The sequence below is a fragment of the Aquila chrysaetos genome, chromosome 15, assembly GCF_900496995.4.
Source record: "Aquila chrysaetos chrysaetos chromosome 15, bAquChr1.4, whole genome shotgun sequence".
NCBI lineage: Eukaryota > Metazoa > Chordata > Aves > Accipitriformes > Accipitridae > Aquila > Aquila chrysaetos.
Window position 1 is genome coordinate 29,779,825 of NC_044018.1, and position 17,263 is coordinate 29,797,087.

General features: G+C 44.5%; 2 protein-coding genes across 2 annotated transcripts in view; both read right to left on the reverse strand.

Annotated features, from left to right (window-relative positions):
* Nucleotides 1-1,553, reverse strand: part of HOXC10 (homeobox C10) — a 4,561-nt gene extending 3,008 nt beyond the window's left edge. Inside the window, exon 1 of the mRNA XM_030038041.1 lies at nt 719-1,553. Within this exon, the coding sequence (XP_029893901.1) occupies nt 719-1,502 (784 nt within the window). The 5' untranslated portion in view covers nt 1,503-1,553. The remainder of the gene's footprint in view (nt 1-718) is intronic.
* Nucleotides 1,554-12,706: 11,153 nt separating this feature from the next.
* On the reverse strand, nt 12,707-14,911 carry HOXC11 (homeobox C11). The gene is made up of 2 exons (XM_030037628.1): nt 14,235-14,911; nt 12,707-12,939 (listed from the first exon to the last, which is right to left on the reverse strand). Exons 1-2 carry the CDS (start codon nt 14,908-14,910, stop codon nt 12,707-12,709), a joined length of 909 nt encoding a protein of 302 aa, XP_029893488.1. The 5' UTR covers nt 14,911.
* Between the last annotated feature and the right edge of the window lie 2,352 nt (nt 14,912-17,263).

Sequence of the window (17,263 nt, forward strand, 5' to 3'; positions counted from 1 at the left end):
TTCGCCAGGAAAAAAAAAAAAAAAAAAAAAAAAAAAAGCTTTTTCCTCTTTGAGTCTCCCAACGAGCTTCCAAGCCATGAAATGAGCCACAGTGCACAACTCCAGCCTGAGATGTTTGTAACTGCAAATTAGACTCTACGCACTTTAATTTTGTACCCCACTTTAACACTGAGCAAAGCCAAAGAAGACAATTTCGCTTAGCACACGGAAATAAAGCATTTGCATAGAAAGCGATATGGAGGGGGAAAAAAAAGCAGGGTTCATCTGCCTTCATAAACACAAAACCCCCCAAAGCAATCCCCCCCCCCCCCCAAGCAAACAGACCCCAAGTCTCTGCGATTTCAGAGCAAAACCACCTCATCTTATTACATTCTGCAGCGTTGATTGCAAGGACCAAATTTTTTTTTTTTTTTGCATAAGTACACGCACAGCAAATTTTCTCCATATAAACAGCGAGAGGACGAGTTCGCAAATAGCTCTCTGCTCTTTTTTCCCAGCCCTAATATATACATTTTTTTTTAGAAACCCAACATTTCTAGGAAGAATCTTTTTTTCCAAAAGACAGCAACAATACAGAACATTATTGTGCCAATTTCTGGAGGAGAAGTTGGCAGGGTAGAGAGCACATTACTGCATATTCGCATTCCTCTTGCTCTTATTAGCTATGGATGACTACTAATTGCTGAAATTAGCTACTGGTAATGAATGATTCCCTTACCTTTTGCTTCATTGTCAGAATTGTCAGTGCTGGTGTCAGTGTTTTTATTCAGGTCTTTCTCTGCTTCCGAAGGACTTATTTTGGGTGCTGGGGCGCTTTTTTCTGTTTTAATTTCGTTCGTGGATGTGTTCTGAGTATTATCTGTTTTTGTGTTTTCGGGGAAACTCACTTTAGCCACCGGGGGCGGCGGAGGAGGTGGAGGAGGTGGAGGTGCTGGTTCCAGATGCTCATTCCTTGGGTTCAGGCTCGCCCTGGATTCAAAACTTGCCTCAAACTCATTTGGATTGCTGCAGTTTGACGTCTTCTCCATGGAGGGGTAACCTTGGCTTGCTCGGTAGTAGCTAGGAACGGGGACTTCATGGTCATTTAGGCAAGACTCAGGCATTTGGTTGGGGTAGAGGGCTGTCTCTGTGGCATTTTTTGCTCTTTTATCAGCGTTATACATACAGCAAACATTCTCTTCCTTGACATTGGTTGGGAAGGAGCAGGATGGGAGCTGTCTTGCAACAGGTTGCTCGATCCTGTACGTATTTTTGGGGTCACACCAAGTGTCTAGCTGCGAAAGGTAAGATGGATAGGTGCTGAGAGACAAGGTAGCGCTATTCACCTCGTCCCTTTTGGAAAGAGACGGGATAATTCCACAGTTCCTCATGACTCCGCAGCTGAAATCGCTCCCAGGCTGCATGTACATCCCTTGGCTGGAGGAATAATTCTCCCCTCTACAGGTACCGGCCAACGAGTCCATCAAAAACGAGTTAGAAGTCACATTGTTGGGACATGACATTTTCAGAGAGGGTTTTTAAGGAGGAATACTCCAGCCAGGGGCTGACATCTTTTTTTTAGGGGGAAAAAATATCAAGCACCATAATTATCCACGCATCGCTCAACGCCCCCCCCCCCCCCCCGCCCTCCGCCACCCCCCCCCCCCCCCACGTGATGCCCAGGCCAATGAGGATTGAAAATGGCCTTGATGATTCAGACGGGGACGACGTCACGGGGGTCAAGTTGGCGGCACCGGGAGCGGCACCGTGGAGCAACAGCGACATCTGCCCGCACCGGGCCGGGACCGGCCCGGGGAACAAAGGCGGAGGGAGAAACCCCCCCTTCCCCGTCCCGTCCCCCCCCCCCGGTTTGTTTACCAACGGAGCCACGCGGGGAGGAGGCAGAGGAAGAGGGGAAGGGGGGGACACTTTAAAAAAAAATTTTTTTATTTTATTTTTTTTTATTTTTATTTTTTCAAAATTTCCTCCCCCCTTTTTTTTTTTTTTTTTAAATTGGCGGGTAAAACCTAAAATTGAACCACCCCGCCCCCCCCCCCCCTTTTTCCCCTGCCTTCTCAGAATTGTCTTTTTGCACCCCAAAACCGATTGAGGGTTTTAATTGTTGCCTCCCTACCCCCCCCCCCCCCCCATTCTCCTTCCTCCGCTCGGCTGCGCCTTCCTCCCCCTCCCCAGCAAGGCTGGGCACGGGCGAGCTCCTCCGGGCTGAGCCGGCTGCTGCTTCTTGGCGTTATTTTTATGCTTATTAAAATTATTGGGGAGTTTGGGGGAAGGGGAGGGGGGCGGATGGGGTCGGGGGGTGAGGGGGGGTGCCGCTTTGCTTTTGCTGCTTCGAGAGAGATGTGGGGAGAGAAAGCGCGGGGGGGGTGTGTGGAAATTGGGGAATAATTCGGAGATCCTTCAGCCAGGCATTTCCCCGAAGCTCCTTAGAGCAGGTTGGATATTGCCCAAGCAGCTTTTTTTGATGAAGAAAAAGACGGTGAAAACCTAGTTTTGCTTTATTTTCCCCTTTTTCTCTTTTCCCGCAGCAAAGCAGCTTCGCCTTCCCTGACTCCGCGAAGACAGCTTTTTCTAATTATCCACTTTCATTCCCGAACTGTCTTAAGTTTCTGGGCTAAAATGGGATGTGTGGTGCTGTGCAGGGAAACAAACAACAACATAATTCCTCGTGGAGAGGAAAAAAGGGGTCGAATTTGTGAGAAGGGAGCGACTTTCAGATGGTGAACTGCAAGAGTGCGGTGGTGTGGTGGGTTTTCTCCCCTCCTGTCTGTCCGTCTGTCTGTCTCTCCGTCTGCTCCCTCTTTCTCTCCAAGAAACGTCTACTGGGGGGTAGCAAAAAAAAAAAAAAATCCAATCTGGGACTCGCTAAATATCATGCAGAAGGCTTCGCGAACTGAAACTTGCCCGATTTGGTCGGATGTTATTTGATTTTCATTTTTTCCTGGGGTGATTTCACGAGGAAAGTTACTTTTCTCTCCAATATTTCCTCTTTCCTCTTTCGTGGCACAATCCGCTGCGATGGGAGCTCAGGTTGTTGTTTTCTTCTAAATTTTAAATCTCCGAGCAAGATTTGATGCCTTAAATACGACGGAATTTAAACCTGCGTGGTTACCGTGCCCTCCCCCCCAACTTTATTTTCTTTATTATTTTCTAAATTGTCTAGTAATAAAGCTCTATACGTTTTTTTCATCATTTTCCCCGGCGTGTTGCAGTGCTGGTGGGTGAACTCTGATTTTAGGTGAAGCGGCGCATTAGGGCAATGGCGAATAAATAAATAAAAAGGGAGATAGCCCGGAATTTCAAGATCATTACGATTAGAAAGAGACGGGTTCAGAGTCACTTTCAAGTGAAACAAAAAGAAAACGCCACCTTTCATAAAAAAAAAAAAAAGGGGGGGTGGGAGAAAAAGAAGGGAGGAAGAAAAAGAAGGGGGGAAGAAAAAGAAGGAAGAAAAAAGGAAAGGAAGCAAAATCATGGAAAAAAAAAAAAAGTACGTCTGAGCAGAGAAAGTGGAACTTGACCGTTTGGGGTGATTTGTAACGGTTTAGAGCAAAGTCCTGCTTAAACATTCTCACGTCTGCAAACCTGTTTTCCCAAAGATTTTCAAAAGCAGGGCTGTAAAATTCCCCTCGACTTAACTTTCAAGAGCCTTGCGGGTCTTCTCTCCGCATCAAGTGGGACGAGTTTCAATATCTTAGGCCGAAAAAGCCTAAAAGTGCATAATCCTATTTCGTGTGCCCCCTTCCCCAGCACAGTAAAAGCTTTCGTAGGCTTCAGACGCCATTTGGTTCCCCTGGAAAGCTATTTGCGACTTTATTGCCTCTATTTGTGTTATCTGCATAGGTCTTTTTAAAACAGTTTGATAGAAATCGTTCAGTTTTATGATATCCAACGAAAATTCCACATAATATTTATAAGCAAAGAATAAAACTTTAGTATGGGAGCCAATATTTTCTCATTTATAGGTGATGAAATTAAAGACCAATGCAATTTTGTATTATATTGCTTTTTTTTTTTTTTTCCCCCGGTTTGATTTTTTTTTTCCCCCCCTCTTCTACTTTATTTTTGCAGCTGATGTGGCTGACCAATAATTTATGCTGCTCAGTCAAACAGTTACACATGTGCATTTTTTGGGACACCAAAATTTGACCTCATAGTTTCCTGTATTGTCTGCCTAAAGATTAAATATGTTTTCCTGATTTTTTCGCCCTGTATTCTGGTGGGTGCTTTTGTCGAAGGCGATATGAAGGAGTTGCAGGGAGCACATCAAACGTGACTTTAAATAATTTGAATCTGCTTCTCTGCAGAACCAGGCGCTTCGCAAGAGCATCTCGAGCAAACCTCCCCATCCAGGTTGCTGGAGAGAGAAAAAAACGGGGCTGGAAACCTCATCTTTTATGAATGTGTAAACGTTGTGAGTATAAAATAAAGATTTACACCGTTCACAGGCGTTTTGTTTACCAGTTTTTGCCAGCAGAAGGTACCGGTGCAAATGTCTGAAGGCTTTCAAGCCTGTTTCGCGAGTTGCTAATCAGCATTTTCGGGAGCAAAGGGGGCTGAGTAAATATCAAATCGGATTGTTCATAAAAATATGACCTGAATATATCTCGAAACTTCACCGTGATGGGTTTTTTTTGGCCATGGAAGAAGGAAGTTGTCGTTAGGAAGCAGCACAGAGGCGTCTCCAGGAGACCGAATATTGTTTAAAGTTAAAAATAATTAGAAGTATGATAAACATGGGTCATTAATGGAAAGAGAAATAAAATTCATCAGCCTAAGTGGAACCCCCGTTGGGAAAAATGCTTTACTCTAATTACAGAAAATAAATACGAACAAATGCTATTAAAACTTTAAAGGAGAGAGTCTACCCGTGGTAAGGACTTTAATAACCTACTTTGAATTTTACACACTTTTAGGGGAACCATATACACGTCCGATGTTCATCCTCCGCCGCCGTCGGGCTCCATCCCCACGCCTTTCCTAGAAAGCTCCTTCCCCACCCCCCCACACCCCCCCGTGGGTTCAACCTGGCCTTTTTGGGCCAGTTCAGGCGGTTTTACCCCAGTTCAGGGGGTTTTACCCCACTGAACTCCGAGACACACCAACAAAAAAGTGGGGGTTTGCTTTTCTTTTCACGGGTCCTGTTGTGCCGGGGCGGGGGGGGGGATGCGCGGAGCGGGCTGTCCCCACGTCCTCCCATTGTCCCCAGCGCCACAGACAGAGCAATTGCCCTAAAACGTCCCCAAATCAGCGCTCGGGATGCCAGGAAAGCCGGGGACCCTGCTAGGCAGGGACGAGGGGATGCGGGGGGGGGGGGGGGGGGAGAAAAGATGCCAGAAAACCCCCTCTTCTGCCCATCACCCCGAGGAGTATATAAATGTCTGCAGTTTCCAAGACAAAGCATCTCTCAGACTTCCCCGGAATATTTTACCTGTCCCCTTTTCAATCTAATTATTTAACCGTGAGTTATGTGTAGAAAGTGCTTCTTATGCCCATTGTATTTTTTTCCAAGTTTTCTTACGTTTTTATGACAAACATTCATTTTCGCTTCGAGGAAGTATTTGGTAGCAACACTTTAATGATTACCTTAAATTTGTATTTCTGCCCGGTATTATGCCCCATGTTGTAGCGGAAATAATTCTGATTTATGACAAAGTACACTGGAGTACAATAACAGCGATGCAAAAATAAAACCCACGCCTTTATATGTTGGCTTAGAAACTGTAAACTATCACCACAAGAAATCTATCAAACTTTACAATCCCTCTTACCCTGCTTCCTTCTTTCTGAGTAACTTAAGTCAAAGAATTATGGAATGATATTATGTTCCTTGAGGTGGTATTGAAAACTGTGTTCAAGCTTTTCTACCCCCAACATAGCACCCATGTACTGGATGGAGTTTGGACCCTTTTCCCTTCCCTTTGATCATGAAGGCGAAATTTGGAAAGTGTAATTCATATATAAGCAACAGCAGGCAGGGTGACAGAGCACAACGATGTGACACGGGGATTTTGGAGGAGTTTATTCAGTGCTGAAATGTTTCCTTTAATTTTCCAGCCGCGTTAACAAACTTAAATATTGCCCCCCTACCCTTCCCGGGAAAAAAAAAAAAAAAAAAAAAAAAAAAAAGAGAGAATTATTTCTAGCAGAGGTGGGGAAGTCCGGGTGGGAGCTCTGGAAATGTGGATTATTGCTCGTTTGGAAAATTAAAGGTGATTTTGGGTGGTTTGGGTTTTGGATTTTTTTTTTTTTTTTTTTTTTTGGTCTGGGAAATGCTGGTGGCTGCGCTGCGGTTTTTAAGCTGCAAAATCACTGAGCGGATGATGGCAATGCGGATTTTGGAGAGCCCCTTTCATGAAGTTAAAAAAAAAAAAGTGAAGTTGAAAGAGGCGAAAAGTAACGATGAAAGGTAAAAATTGAAAACAATGAAGGACGTGCTAAAATGTGGCTCTGCCTTGCAAGTTAAGAGCAAACCTCAAAGAATTCCTATTTTTCACATATGACGATAGGAAAATTATTTCTTTCAAACTTTGTTAAAACGCTGATAATTTAACAGGCGCCTTTGAAGCGGCAACGCCGGTCTGCTGAGCGCTTCAAAATAAACATTATTGTTTCAATTACAATTTTAACAGAATATGGAGAGCACGGCGAGGACGGGAGATTAACACTCACGTTTCTCCCTGAGAAAGAAAAAGCAGCAACTGGGGGGGGGGGCAACCCAATAAATACAAATTTCACACCTATAGCACGGAAATAAGCTGGAGATAGTGGAGCTAAAGCCTGACCTTTTAATTTCGCTATATTTGCTTAAATTTGGGGGACTCTACCTTCTAAACACAGATACCGCCACAGAGGGTGAGAGTACTGAGAAACATATGTGCAGGGAGAGAATTTTCTTTACAAACCACTGTAATTCTCCTTTTTTTTTAAATTTTAAAATATTTTTTTCCATACCTGCAGCCCTCATTCCGAGAGATAACTTCGCCTATCTCCTGCTTTCTTAATCACACACTCTTCGCAAACCCCAAAGAGTTTCGGCTGTTTTAAACCGTCATTTGTACCATCACATACGGTTTATATCAAGCACATCTTTAAAGCAGAGGACTGCAGATTTTCTTGAGCATGTATCACTTAATTCAAAGAGAGGAATTAGGCCGCTTTTTAACAATTAAAACGAACGAATTTACTTTGCTACTTGTAGCACATAAACAATTGTAATGTTTACATTAAGTCTTCCCCCCCCTTTTTTTTTTTCCAAAATGAATAAAGTTTTTTATGGGCTCCATCAGCAATATGTTCCAGCCTAATTCCTCAACTCCAGATTAAAAAAAAAAAAAAAAAAAAAAAAAAAGGCAAGCCTTATGAGGTTGCAAACCACATTCTCGTGGTTTCATGTTGTAATTTAGAAGTTATCAAAAGCAGAGAAACGTGCTTCCATCTAACATATGCTGTGCATCCCTCTATCCCCCAACTTTATGAAAGGCGGATAAGCCAGGCCTTAATGAGCCGCCATTTTGGGGCAAAATAATATAAGTCATATTTTTAACATATTCCCAGAGAGCGGAGGGGCAGCACAGCCCTGAGCCTCCCCCCACCCCAGCCAGCGTCTCCTTTTTTGGGGGGCTATTTATTTTTAGGGGGGTATTTATTTGGGGGGCCTATTTATTTGGGAAGGCCTATTTATTTTTGGAGGTCTATTTATTTGGGGGGGGGTCTACTTATTTTTAGGGAGCTCTTCATATTTTTTGGGGGGTGTTAAAAACTAAATTGCAAGTTTGCAAACGCTTCGCCTCAAATCCGCAATTCCTTCCCCATAGTTTTTTCCCTCTCTTCCCCCCCCCCCCCACCTCCCCCCTCCCTCCCTTCCCCTCCCTCCTCCTTTTGCCGGTGGCTTTACAATATTTCAGCAGCAAATTCGCCGCCGGTCCCCCTTCGGCAGAGCGGTGCTTCAGGAGAACCAATTTAATCGCCTTTCGCCAAGGTTATGGGCCACCGGGGTCCCTGGGAGGGGGCTCCAGGACCTGGGAATTGCTGCCTGCTTTGCCTGTACCCAGCCCTGCCTCTCCGTCGGGAGCAGCTATTGCTCCTATAAAAGTTCCTCGTACACAAATAAATGAATTCACCCCAGGATCCACAGGCGAAGATTAGCTCAATTGATGGTCGATTCGAGTCCACTTGCCAAAACCACTGGCTTTCTTCTTCGCTTTTGCGAAATCCCGGCTCTGGCCAAGTTGCAAACCAACGTCAGACCCGTGAGGAAAAGTGCAAATGGTCAAAAGGATGGAAATGGTCAAAAGGAAGGATTTCCCCTCGTGGCTATTGGGTGCCGCTCTCGCGGAGTTGCTCAGCTGAAAGTTGTTTATTTACAGGCCACCACGGAGGTTTCGCCTTATCACACAGTCAAGTTTACGTGCTCCTGCCCTGGCACCTTCGGGAGAGGCTGCGGGGGGCCGTGGGGTGCTGTGGGTGCAAGTGGGTGCGTGTGCGTGGGGGTGCGCAGCCCCGTCCAACACGGCGAGGATCTCTGCACACTTTAATCCGGCATTTGCAGCTCTTACAGATCCCCCCTCCCCAGTCACGCTTCTTTTTTTTCTTCTTTTTTTCCTTTTCCCCCCCTTTTTGTCTTTTCTTTTTTCCTTTCTTTTCTTTTTTCTCTCCTTTCTTTTTCCCCTTTCTTTTCTTTCTTTCTTTTTTTTTTCAAAAATGGAATTAATTTTCTTTGTATAGAAGCCAACATAATTGAACATTATTATCCCGCAAGAAGCCAATTAGAAGCCGGCCCCCTCGCCTCCTTAGCTCTCTGCAATATTTCACAACAAAGTCACCCAGAGCTGCTTCCAATATGTTGTGTATGAAATCCAGGGAGCAATAGGAAACAGGTTGGGTTGGTGTGTTTGTACGTCACACGGAAAGGGCCTTCGTAATTAGTCTGGGTGTCATTAACGTAGAGCACAGAGCGAGCTCCCCAGCCTATGAGGGAGGCTTTATTGTGATGGACATCCGAGGTAGGAATAAAGTTGATGGAAAAGCCTAAATGCGTGCTGGGAATTAAAAAAAAAAAAAAAAGGGGGGGGGGGGAGAGGAAAAACTTGTAAAACTTTTACGCCAAACAAAGTTATAAAAACTTTTCATGCGTTAAGATATCAAAAGGTTTATAACAATAATAAAGAGTGTGTGCCGTGTGTGTTAAACCTGCTTCGAAATGCATTAAATGCTGCGCGGCTGAGTTAAATATTAAGCATCATAAACGCCACGCGGGGTTCAAAATCAGAGTTTGGGGTTGGGTTTTTTTTTTTTTCGGGGGAAAAGTGTGGGGGCCCCCCACCCTGACCCCCCCCCCCGGCTCCCTGGAGGCGGGGCGGCCGGGGAGCCGCGACCCTCTCTGATTCCGCTTTATTACAAAAGGGTTAAAGGTGATGGACTTGACTTTATTGAAGTTCAAAGACATCATATATTCACATTTTTCTTCCTGTGGGGCTCACTCCCACCCCTGCATCCCTCGGCCCGCCTCGGAAAACCCCTCGCCATGGCAATTTGGGGGGTTCTGCCGTTAAATAGGAGCCGGCCCCCCAAAAAACCCGGCGCCGGACCCTCCCCTCGCCCCGCCGCATATGTCACCCTCCCTATAGGTGCACGCACACTGGGCTGCCGAGATACATATGTCTCAACCCTGTTCTGCTTGTACGCTCCCCCATTGTGGTACCCAAAGCATCTTCAGTGCCCCCCCCCCCGTCCTCCGCCAGCCCCTTCTCCCCCCCTCCCCAGAACATTAACAGCCCTTTTCCTACATGGCACTGATGCTTAATGCTGCTGTAAACTCCCACATGGTCTATAAACTTGGATTTTACAACTAGCATTCCATTTTAGCTCGCGAAAACTTTGAACTAGGCCTACAGTTTCATTGTGCTGCAGTTGAACTGGAGCCTTGGAAAAGGCGGGGGGGGGGAGAGGGAGGGAGGGGGAGAGAGGAAAAAAAAAAATTCCCTGGGCAAGACTCCCTTATTTGTTTACTATTTACTGCGGAAGTCTTTTCCTTTAGCCAGACGGGGTAATTAAGAAAAATTAAGCTGTTTAGTGCTGCAGTCTTTATTACAATGTCTAGACTAGCCGCTTTTGTCCGGACAGCCGCTGCTGTTACGGAGCATTAACTGCCGCTTCTGACCTCCCGATATTCACCTTATTGCACCTCTCTTTAGTTTTCCTAACCTTGGGAAGGTTTGGCAAACACTCATTAAAGAAAGGTGCTTTTTTTTTTTTTTTTTCCTTTTTTTTTTTCGGGGGTGTGCGGTGGAGGATAAGCCCCCTCCTCGGGCTGGTCCCGGCGTGCAGCTACATCTGCCAGGAAGATGGCTCCTATCTTCATCTTGTCTATTTTACTTTGCAGCCGGCAAAAAAAAAAAAAAAAAAAAAAAAAAAAAAAAAAAAAGAAAAAGAAAAAATCCCCTCCTTTACGCCTAGTTTATTGAATATAAAGCTTAGGCGAGATCTTTAGGCCGGGGACAAGCATCCTTTCAGCAAGCAGGCTTTGCAAAAATAAATAGAAAATAAAGAAGCGTTTTGCTATCCATGGAGCCCCTTTTTCTTCCCTTTCCCACTCTTTTAATGAGAAACATGCCTCTGAACATCCTTTCAAGATCATATCGTGACGGGTCTATCACGAAAGCTTGAAGTTGGTTTGCGTTTAATTGCCCGGGGGGGGGGGTGCGTAGGGGTGTTTGGATGGGTGCAAACGAAAAGCATTTTTGTGGGTTTATCATTTTTTTTCCCTACCGTTGTCAAATAAAATCAGAAGACACCATCAAAGGGTTTTTCATTCAACAGGGTTGTATTTAAAAGCAAGTATGAGAATTTTACAAGAACACGCTCAATGGATGGGAATATAATGTGCTGTTTCTTGGCTGCTGGGGGTTTTATTCCCCCCTCTTTGTCCCCCCCCCCCCCCCCCCCGCCCTCGTCCATATGCGCAATCCCATCGCTCCACATCAGAAAGCAGGAGAGCATCCAGATTGGAAACCTCAAACATAAACCACCACCCCCCCCCCAAAAAAACCAACCCTTCCGAATTGTTGTATGTACACAAAATACATGCACCACATCACCAACGGCATCTTCGGGATTTCTTTGTCCTCGAAAACGTTGTGTTGCTTTCGGACACTGCGAGAAAAAAGTCATTGTGCAAACAGGGGGGGGAAGAAAAATCACTTTTATGCCCTGTGCCTGGGAGTTGAACTTGTTTTCCTTAAGCAGGAATTTAAGGACTTGACTTTGCATTTGTGCTTTGTAGGTATAAGGTATCCTTGACTTATGGAAATGCAGCTCGTTTCTCGCTGTAATTAGAGTTTCATTCTTTTTTTATTATTATTTTTTTATTTTTTTAAGAAGACTAATATATTGTTCTCATGAAAATGCAAAAAGATTAACTACAACCGGAAAACAGCGAAAGACATCTGGAGCCAAATTCAGAGTAGGATTACTGGGCCAAGAAAAATCCTATAAATTTCAGTTCGCTGATGAATACAATGAACTCCACACCAAACGTGTACTCCAAGGTGGAGGTTTCATATTAATACCAGTCCTATTAGAGCAGATTGCAGTGAGTCCCATGAATATGGATGATGATATTTCTGATATGCATTCAGGTATTTAAACTCCTATAGAAAAAAAACCCACACCACAATGACCGCAAAGAGGCTTTTAAGAGGGGAAATTCTAATAAAATGGTCAAATAAAATCATAATGTAGAACAGCTTGCAATGTCTTTATTTGCCACAGAATTTCACAGAGTATCCCGGGGACTCACTTTACATACACAAAGAATTTTTCTTAATTATTATTCTTTTTCAGGATTTTTTTTTCTCTTGTTGTTCTTCGTCTCCCATTTCCAGGGGAAAAAGAAAAAAAAAAAAAAGAAAGCACTACGAAATTTATTTACAAACCATTTCAGAGACAGTTATTGCAAATGTATTTTCGTATGGATTCCCCCCCCCGCCCCGACTCCAAATGTAGAAATGATACTGCAGAGAATATATATATATATGGATATATACGCGCACACACTCCCAGATATATATGCATATATATATTTTTAGAGAGAAAGGGTGGATGGAGAAGGTGGAAATAATGATCTTCCTTAGAACAGAGATGAGCGGGGTGGGTGTGAATGTGCACACACGCACACACAAGGACACACATGTCTGTGTGTGCATACACACACACACACACACACACACACTCACACACACACTCACCCCAGATGAAGTGATTTGATCCTACAGGGAGACTTTGGCCGCTCTTGTGATAACACAGCTGCATACTGAAATCACCGTGGTAGTAACACACAGCACTGCGGTTTATTCAAATGGACAGGGTGCCTAGATAATAATAACAATAAAAATAATAATAATAATAATAATAATAATAAAAAAGGGGAATCCCAACCTGTTCAGGAAAAAACAACCAAAAAAAAAAAAGGCAAAAAAAGAAAAAAAAGTTAAATAAAACGTTCATGGAATTCAAGTCCTTGAAGCGGGAACTGAAAGAAAATCTCACTCCTTTTGTTACTCAGCACTGTCCCAGACATACAAATATAAGTAACGAAAAGGCTTAAACTTTGAGGTTGCTTTGTCGACTCAAAGGGCAAACCCATGCTCGCAACTGTTCCTCCTCAATACACATACACTTCACCAGCAGAGGGGATTTCAAAAGATGTTCACAACAAGGGATTTCCAGAGAAATACTGCAGGCGGTCTCTGCTTAATTTTTTTTCTTTCATTCTTCTGTTCTGAAACCAAATTTTAACCTGTCGGTCAGTAAGATTTAACATCCTAGACAACTGGAGCCTTTTTTCTTTGTTTATATAGACATTGAAGAAAAATTCTCTCTCTAGCTCTCTGATCTGGAATTTCGAATAGGGGCATCTCTTCTTCCTCGTTCTGGGAGCACCTTAAAAGAACCAGAAGGCAGGGTAAATATCCTAAGGAAATGCAAGACACAGACTCATCTTCACAGCTGATCAGATAGATAGGAGCAGCTTAATAACTCCAGTTATTAATGCGGGGGGAGATATCTTCCAGCAGTTCGCCTATTGTTAGGGGTAGCAGAGGTGAGGTTACACAGGGTCTTAAGGACCGTGGTGTAATTATTTTCCCACTGCACGGGGCTTAACGCAGGCACATGCAGACACTTTCGGTGCAGATAGGTTATTTTTTTTAAATAAAGAACAGCCCGGGACTGGAGGCAGCAGGCTGCTGGAGCAGGGTTTAGAGAGGCTCGGGGCGGGGGGGGGGGGGGGGGGAGAAAAACCCACGCTCAGCTGCAAATCTGTTATCTGTATAGAAACAGCATGAGCAAGGTTGGAATTAGAGGAACTAGATATTATGTTCCGCATAAGTTTTTGATTAACTCCAGTCCTCGCCACACACGCAAAAAGGAATCAAAGTAAAAGAGAACTTAGCATCTGAGCTGCAAAAGGCGACTTGCATCCCGAAAGCAAATAGGAAAACAAAACAACCCTCCCCTCTTCCCAAAAGAGCCCCACGCTGAACGCTAACTTGCAAAGTTGCCTGGATCCAGCCTTTAAAAAAGCTCCTCTAAGACTGCCTAGAAAATGTGAGTGCATGCAAAAAAACCCCCAGAAGACCCAAGGAAACAACCACGTAAGTAAAAGCCCTTCCTGACAAAAGCTAGACGCTCCACTAGGCTTGGAGGAGAATAAATGCCACTTTAAACAGAAAAGTCGAAGAAAATGCTCGGCTTTGCCTGCAAATTCGGCAGATTTCCCCCATAGCACTGCACCCCCACCAAGAGAAAAGACTCGACATACAGTTTTAATTAAAAAAAAAAAAAAAAAAAAAAAGCCGCCCCAAACATTTTGCATGCATCTTAATGCCTAAAAGCAAGCAGAGGCAGCTAAAGTAGTGTTCTGCCCAATTGCCTTTTACCCTCAGCAACCCGGGACCAAATCCTTTTAAAATGCTCATGTAAGTTCATGATCAAAGTTAATATTTGTCACGATGGTGTGCTTTTAAAATTTCACAGACTCTAAGATACTGTGTCTGCGCCTAACATCTCCATTTTTTTCAAAGAGCTTTTCCCATCGTAAAAATTCTTCTCGTTGGAAGAAAGAGCTTTGTAGGTTATAATAAAATCCTTTGAATGCTTATAAAACTCCACATAAAATTTGACCGACAAAACACACGGGCTAGTCCCTTAACCTTTCCATTTACTGCTCTACCTACTCGAATTGCTGCTTTTGCTTCCTTCCTTGGTGACAGAAGAGGACGAGGCTGAAGACCCTGGGTTTGTGTTTTCCTCCTCATCTTCCGGGTCTATACCTTGCTCTCCGCGGGATGACAGTGCGTGGGCTTGGGACTCTGCCTCCACTTTGCCCTCACCCTTCTGCAGGCAGGGCTCGCTCGGATTTTCCGCCCCGCAATAGGCATTTTCGAAGAAGCGGTCGAAACCTTGGGGCAAGACAGTGTTTTTGTTCATGCTGGTGTAGAATCCCGTCGATGCCGGGTGGTTGGAGCTGGGGTGGTGGTGGCTGTACACGCTCTCGTTTTTCATTAGCATTTCGGTCATGGTGGAAGGCGGGATGCACTCTCTATGCATCAGATCTTCTGCGGAATAACACGAGGCGTAATTGCTTCGGTGGTGCCATTTACTTGAGGGGTCTAGACCATAGGAGACCTCTCGCACGGGCTGCACTTGCGAGAGGTTGGTGGAGTAAGGGTAGGAGATTTGGCGAGAGGGGGCCTGTGGCAAGAAAGATGACACAGTTGAAAATTCAGGGACGTAATAGGTACAGCTGGGGAGGTAGAGATTAGAAGCGCAACCTGCCCTTTCTCCAAACTCAGCGCTCCGCTCCTTACGCGACTGGGAGCAGAAGTTGCCCAGGTTCACCGAGTTAAACATCTTTCTCCTTTTCTTGCTCCTATAGCTAGATGTTTTGGATCCGATGTGCGGAGGGGAAAAAATTTGGGAAGGCGAGATGACGCGCTATCCGTCTTAGTCGCTCCGGAGGACACGTGATCCAAAGTAGATATTGTCATATATCAGTTTGGAGCACTTAGATGCGTAGGAGTGGTTCACTTAGGTAAGATCTCAGAGGTTCAAACGATTGGTTTGCAAACACCGCAGAAACATTATGAAAATCAATTGCAGATTTGTATTCATTTTCCCGAAGGCACACCCCTTGTAAGCATTCACAGCAGAACAAGTACAAGGGGCGGCTTGTGAAGTTGCTGCTTTTTTTTTTTTTTCCTTGCCTTTTTTTTTTTTTTTTCCCCTTCCCCTCCTCTCCTTCCTATTTGGATTCCGCTTGCTGCTTTTCAGCAGGGTTTGGAGATGGGGTGGGGGGCGATTTGGGCTGGGGAGGGGGGGGGGAGAGGGAGGGTCTTAGGGAGCTCGAACGGGGTTTTTCCAGCCTTTTTTTAATATTTCAATTACGCTGATTATTATAATTTATTATTCTGACTATTTCTATCCTTAGAAGTGTTCCTGCGTAGACTTTAGGTAGCTCAATAAAATCGCTGGAGATGCAGAAGTAAGTTTTCCAACATTTCTCAAAACCTTGCTGCAGGCGGGAATGCCCAGCTCTTCCTACAGCTGGGCTGCTAAATTATAAGTAAATCTCTATCTATCTCTCTATCTGGGAGCGAGGGGGTTGGTGCTAATTAACAAGCTTCTAACATACGCTAATTATGTTGATCTCTGTGTGCACATCAACTATACATCAACCAAGTTGGCATGCTTTATGGAGAATATACCATTTAAGCAATGACAGTGTGCGGGGGATCGTGTAAAGTTTCCAACTTTAAAGTTAAAGCAGGCCTGGCTTAATGACTTTTGATATCGAATTAGTGATATATCAAGGAATAGAACAAATGAATTAAGTCAATGTCTAATAAATATTCGAAAACCTCCTTTAATGTTTGGTTAAATATTTATTACGTAAGAGTGGCATATTGAATATTTAATGCAATTGTTTATTGTCAATCAATGAATGTACTTTCAGCAATACTCTCATCATTTATTCTTCCAGCTGAATTAAAAAAGATATTCTTATTAAAGTAATTTGTCTTCTATCCCGTGCCCCGGGAGCCTCCTCTTTCGCTGTCCTTCTGCGTTTTCCTACGAAAAAACAGGGATACCGAAGTGCTGCCAGATATTTTGCGAGTTTGGCAAAGAATTATTAGGCGGGGGAAAAAATTTCTGGGAAAAAGAAAAAGAAAAAAATCTCTTCTGCAAACCCTCTGGAAAGGTGCACCTGAAGGACGCGTAACTTCCGCGGTACCAGGCTCCGAGGCGTTAGCCCACCGCCTCTAAATAGTCTTGAAGGAACAAAATTGCCTGCAACAATTGGGGCGCTAATCGGGTTTTCACCTGGATTAGAAAGCATCTGCCTGGGGTGGGAAATATTTCTCTGCCGAGCAGAGGTGGCTGCTTTCATCTCTATGAAAATATTGCAGCGCACCCACCCCCCAGCCCCCCCCTTTTTTATCCTTTTCTTTACGGGATGCCACTTAGGCGGTTTTTTCCCCTTGAATTATCCCTTTTAAAACGCCCAGTAAAAGGAAGAATAAACAAAAATATTTAATTGTCCAAACATAAACCCCAACTAAACTCCGTCATGGGATCTATTTGGTGGTGGGCTGAATACTCCGAACAAAACTAACGCACCAGGAGAGAGGGAGACGCTTTTACAGAGAGGATCTTGTCAAACCGAGTCGCAGTAAATTCAAACAGCAAGAAGGAAAAAAAGGCAAATCTCAGCCTTAGAGCACTGAGCCTTGGGAGCAGAAAAAGCCTCGACGGCTGCTTGTGTTTTCGCTTCGCTCCCCGAAAAAACAATGCGTAAACTCACCCGAAAATAACCAATTCACCAAAAAGGAGCATCAGAGGGTCCCAGCCCTGCTCGGGGATGTCCCTCTTGGAACTGGGCATCCCTGGGCAGCTCCCTTTTCACCTCGCTCTTCTCTGTTTAATTTTATTTCATTTGCTAGCACCCAACCTGCTGTTTGCATTTGAACCAGGGGGGGTTGCTTAATTCCGAGGCGAGTTCTAGAGAAATGGGGAGGAAAACGCACCTCGAGCAACCGGGCGGAGGTTGCAGCCTCTGCTAAAAATATAAATACCCTGCAATTCTGCAGCAATGCAAGGAGGCGGGGAGGGGGGGGGGAGGAAAAAAAGTTGATTTTAATGGAAGAAAACAGCCTCGCAAGTCCGTACCTTGCAGCCGAGCAGAAAGCAAAGGATTTCGAGATGC

Bases quoted from the DNA above. Each gene is read 5' to 3' on its own strand.
- HOXC11 (XM_030037628.1), bottom strand. From the start codon at position 14,910: ATGTTTAACTCGGTGAACCTGGGCAACTTCTGCTCCCAGTCGCGTAAG. The intron at 12,940-14,234 runs GTAGGTAGAGCA...GGTTCTTTTAAG, and splicing joins AAGCAAAAGCAGCAATTCGA to GTGCTCCCAGAACGAGGAAG.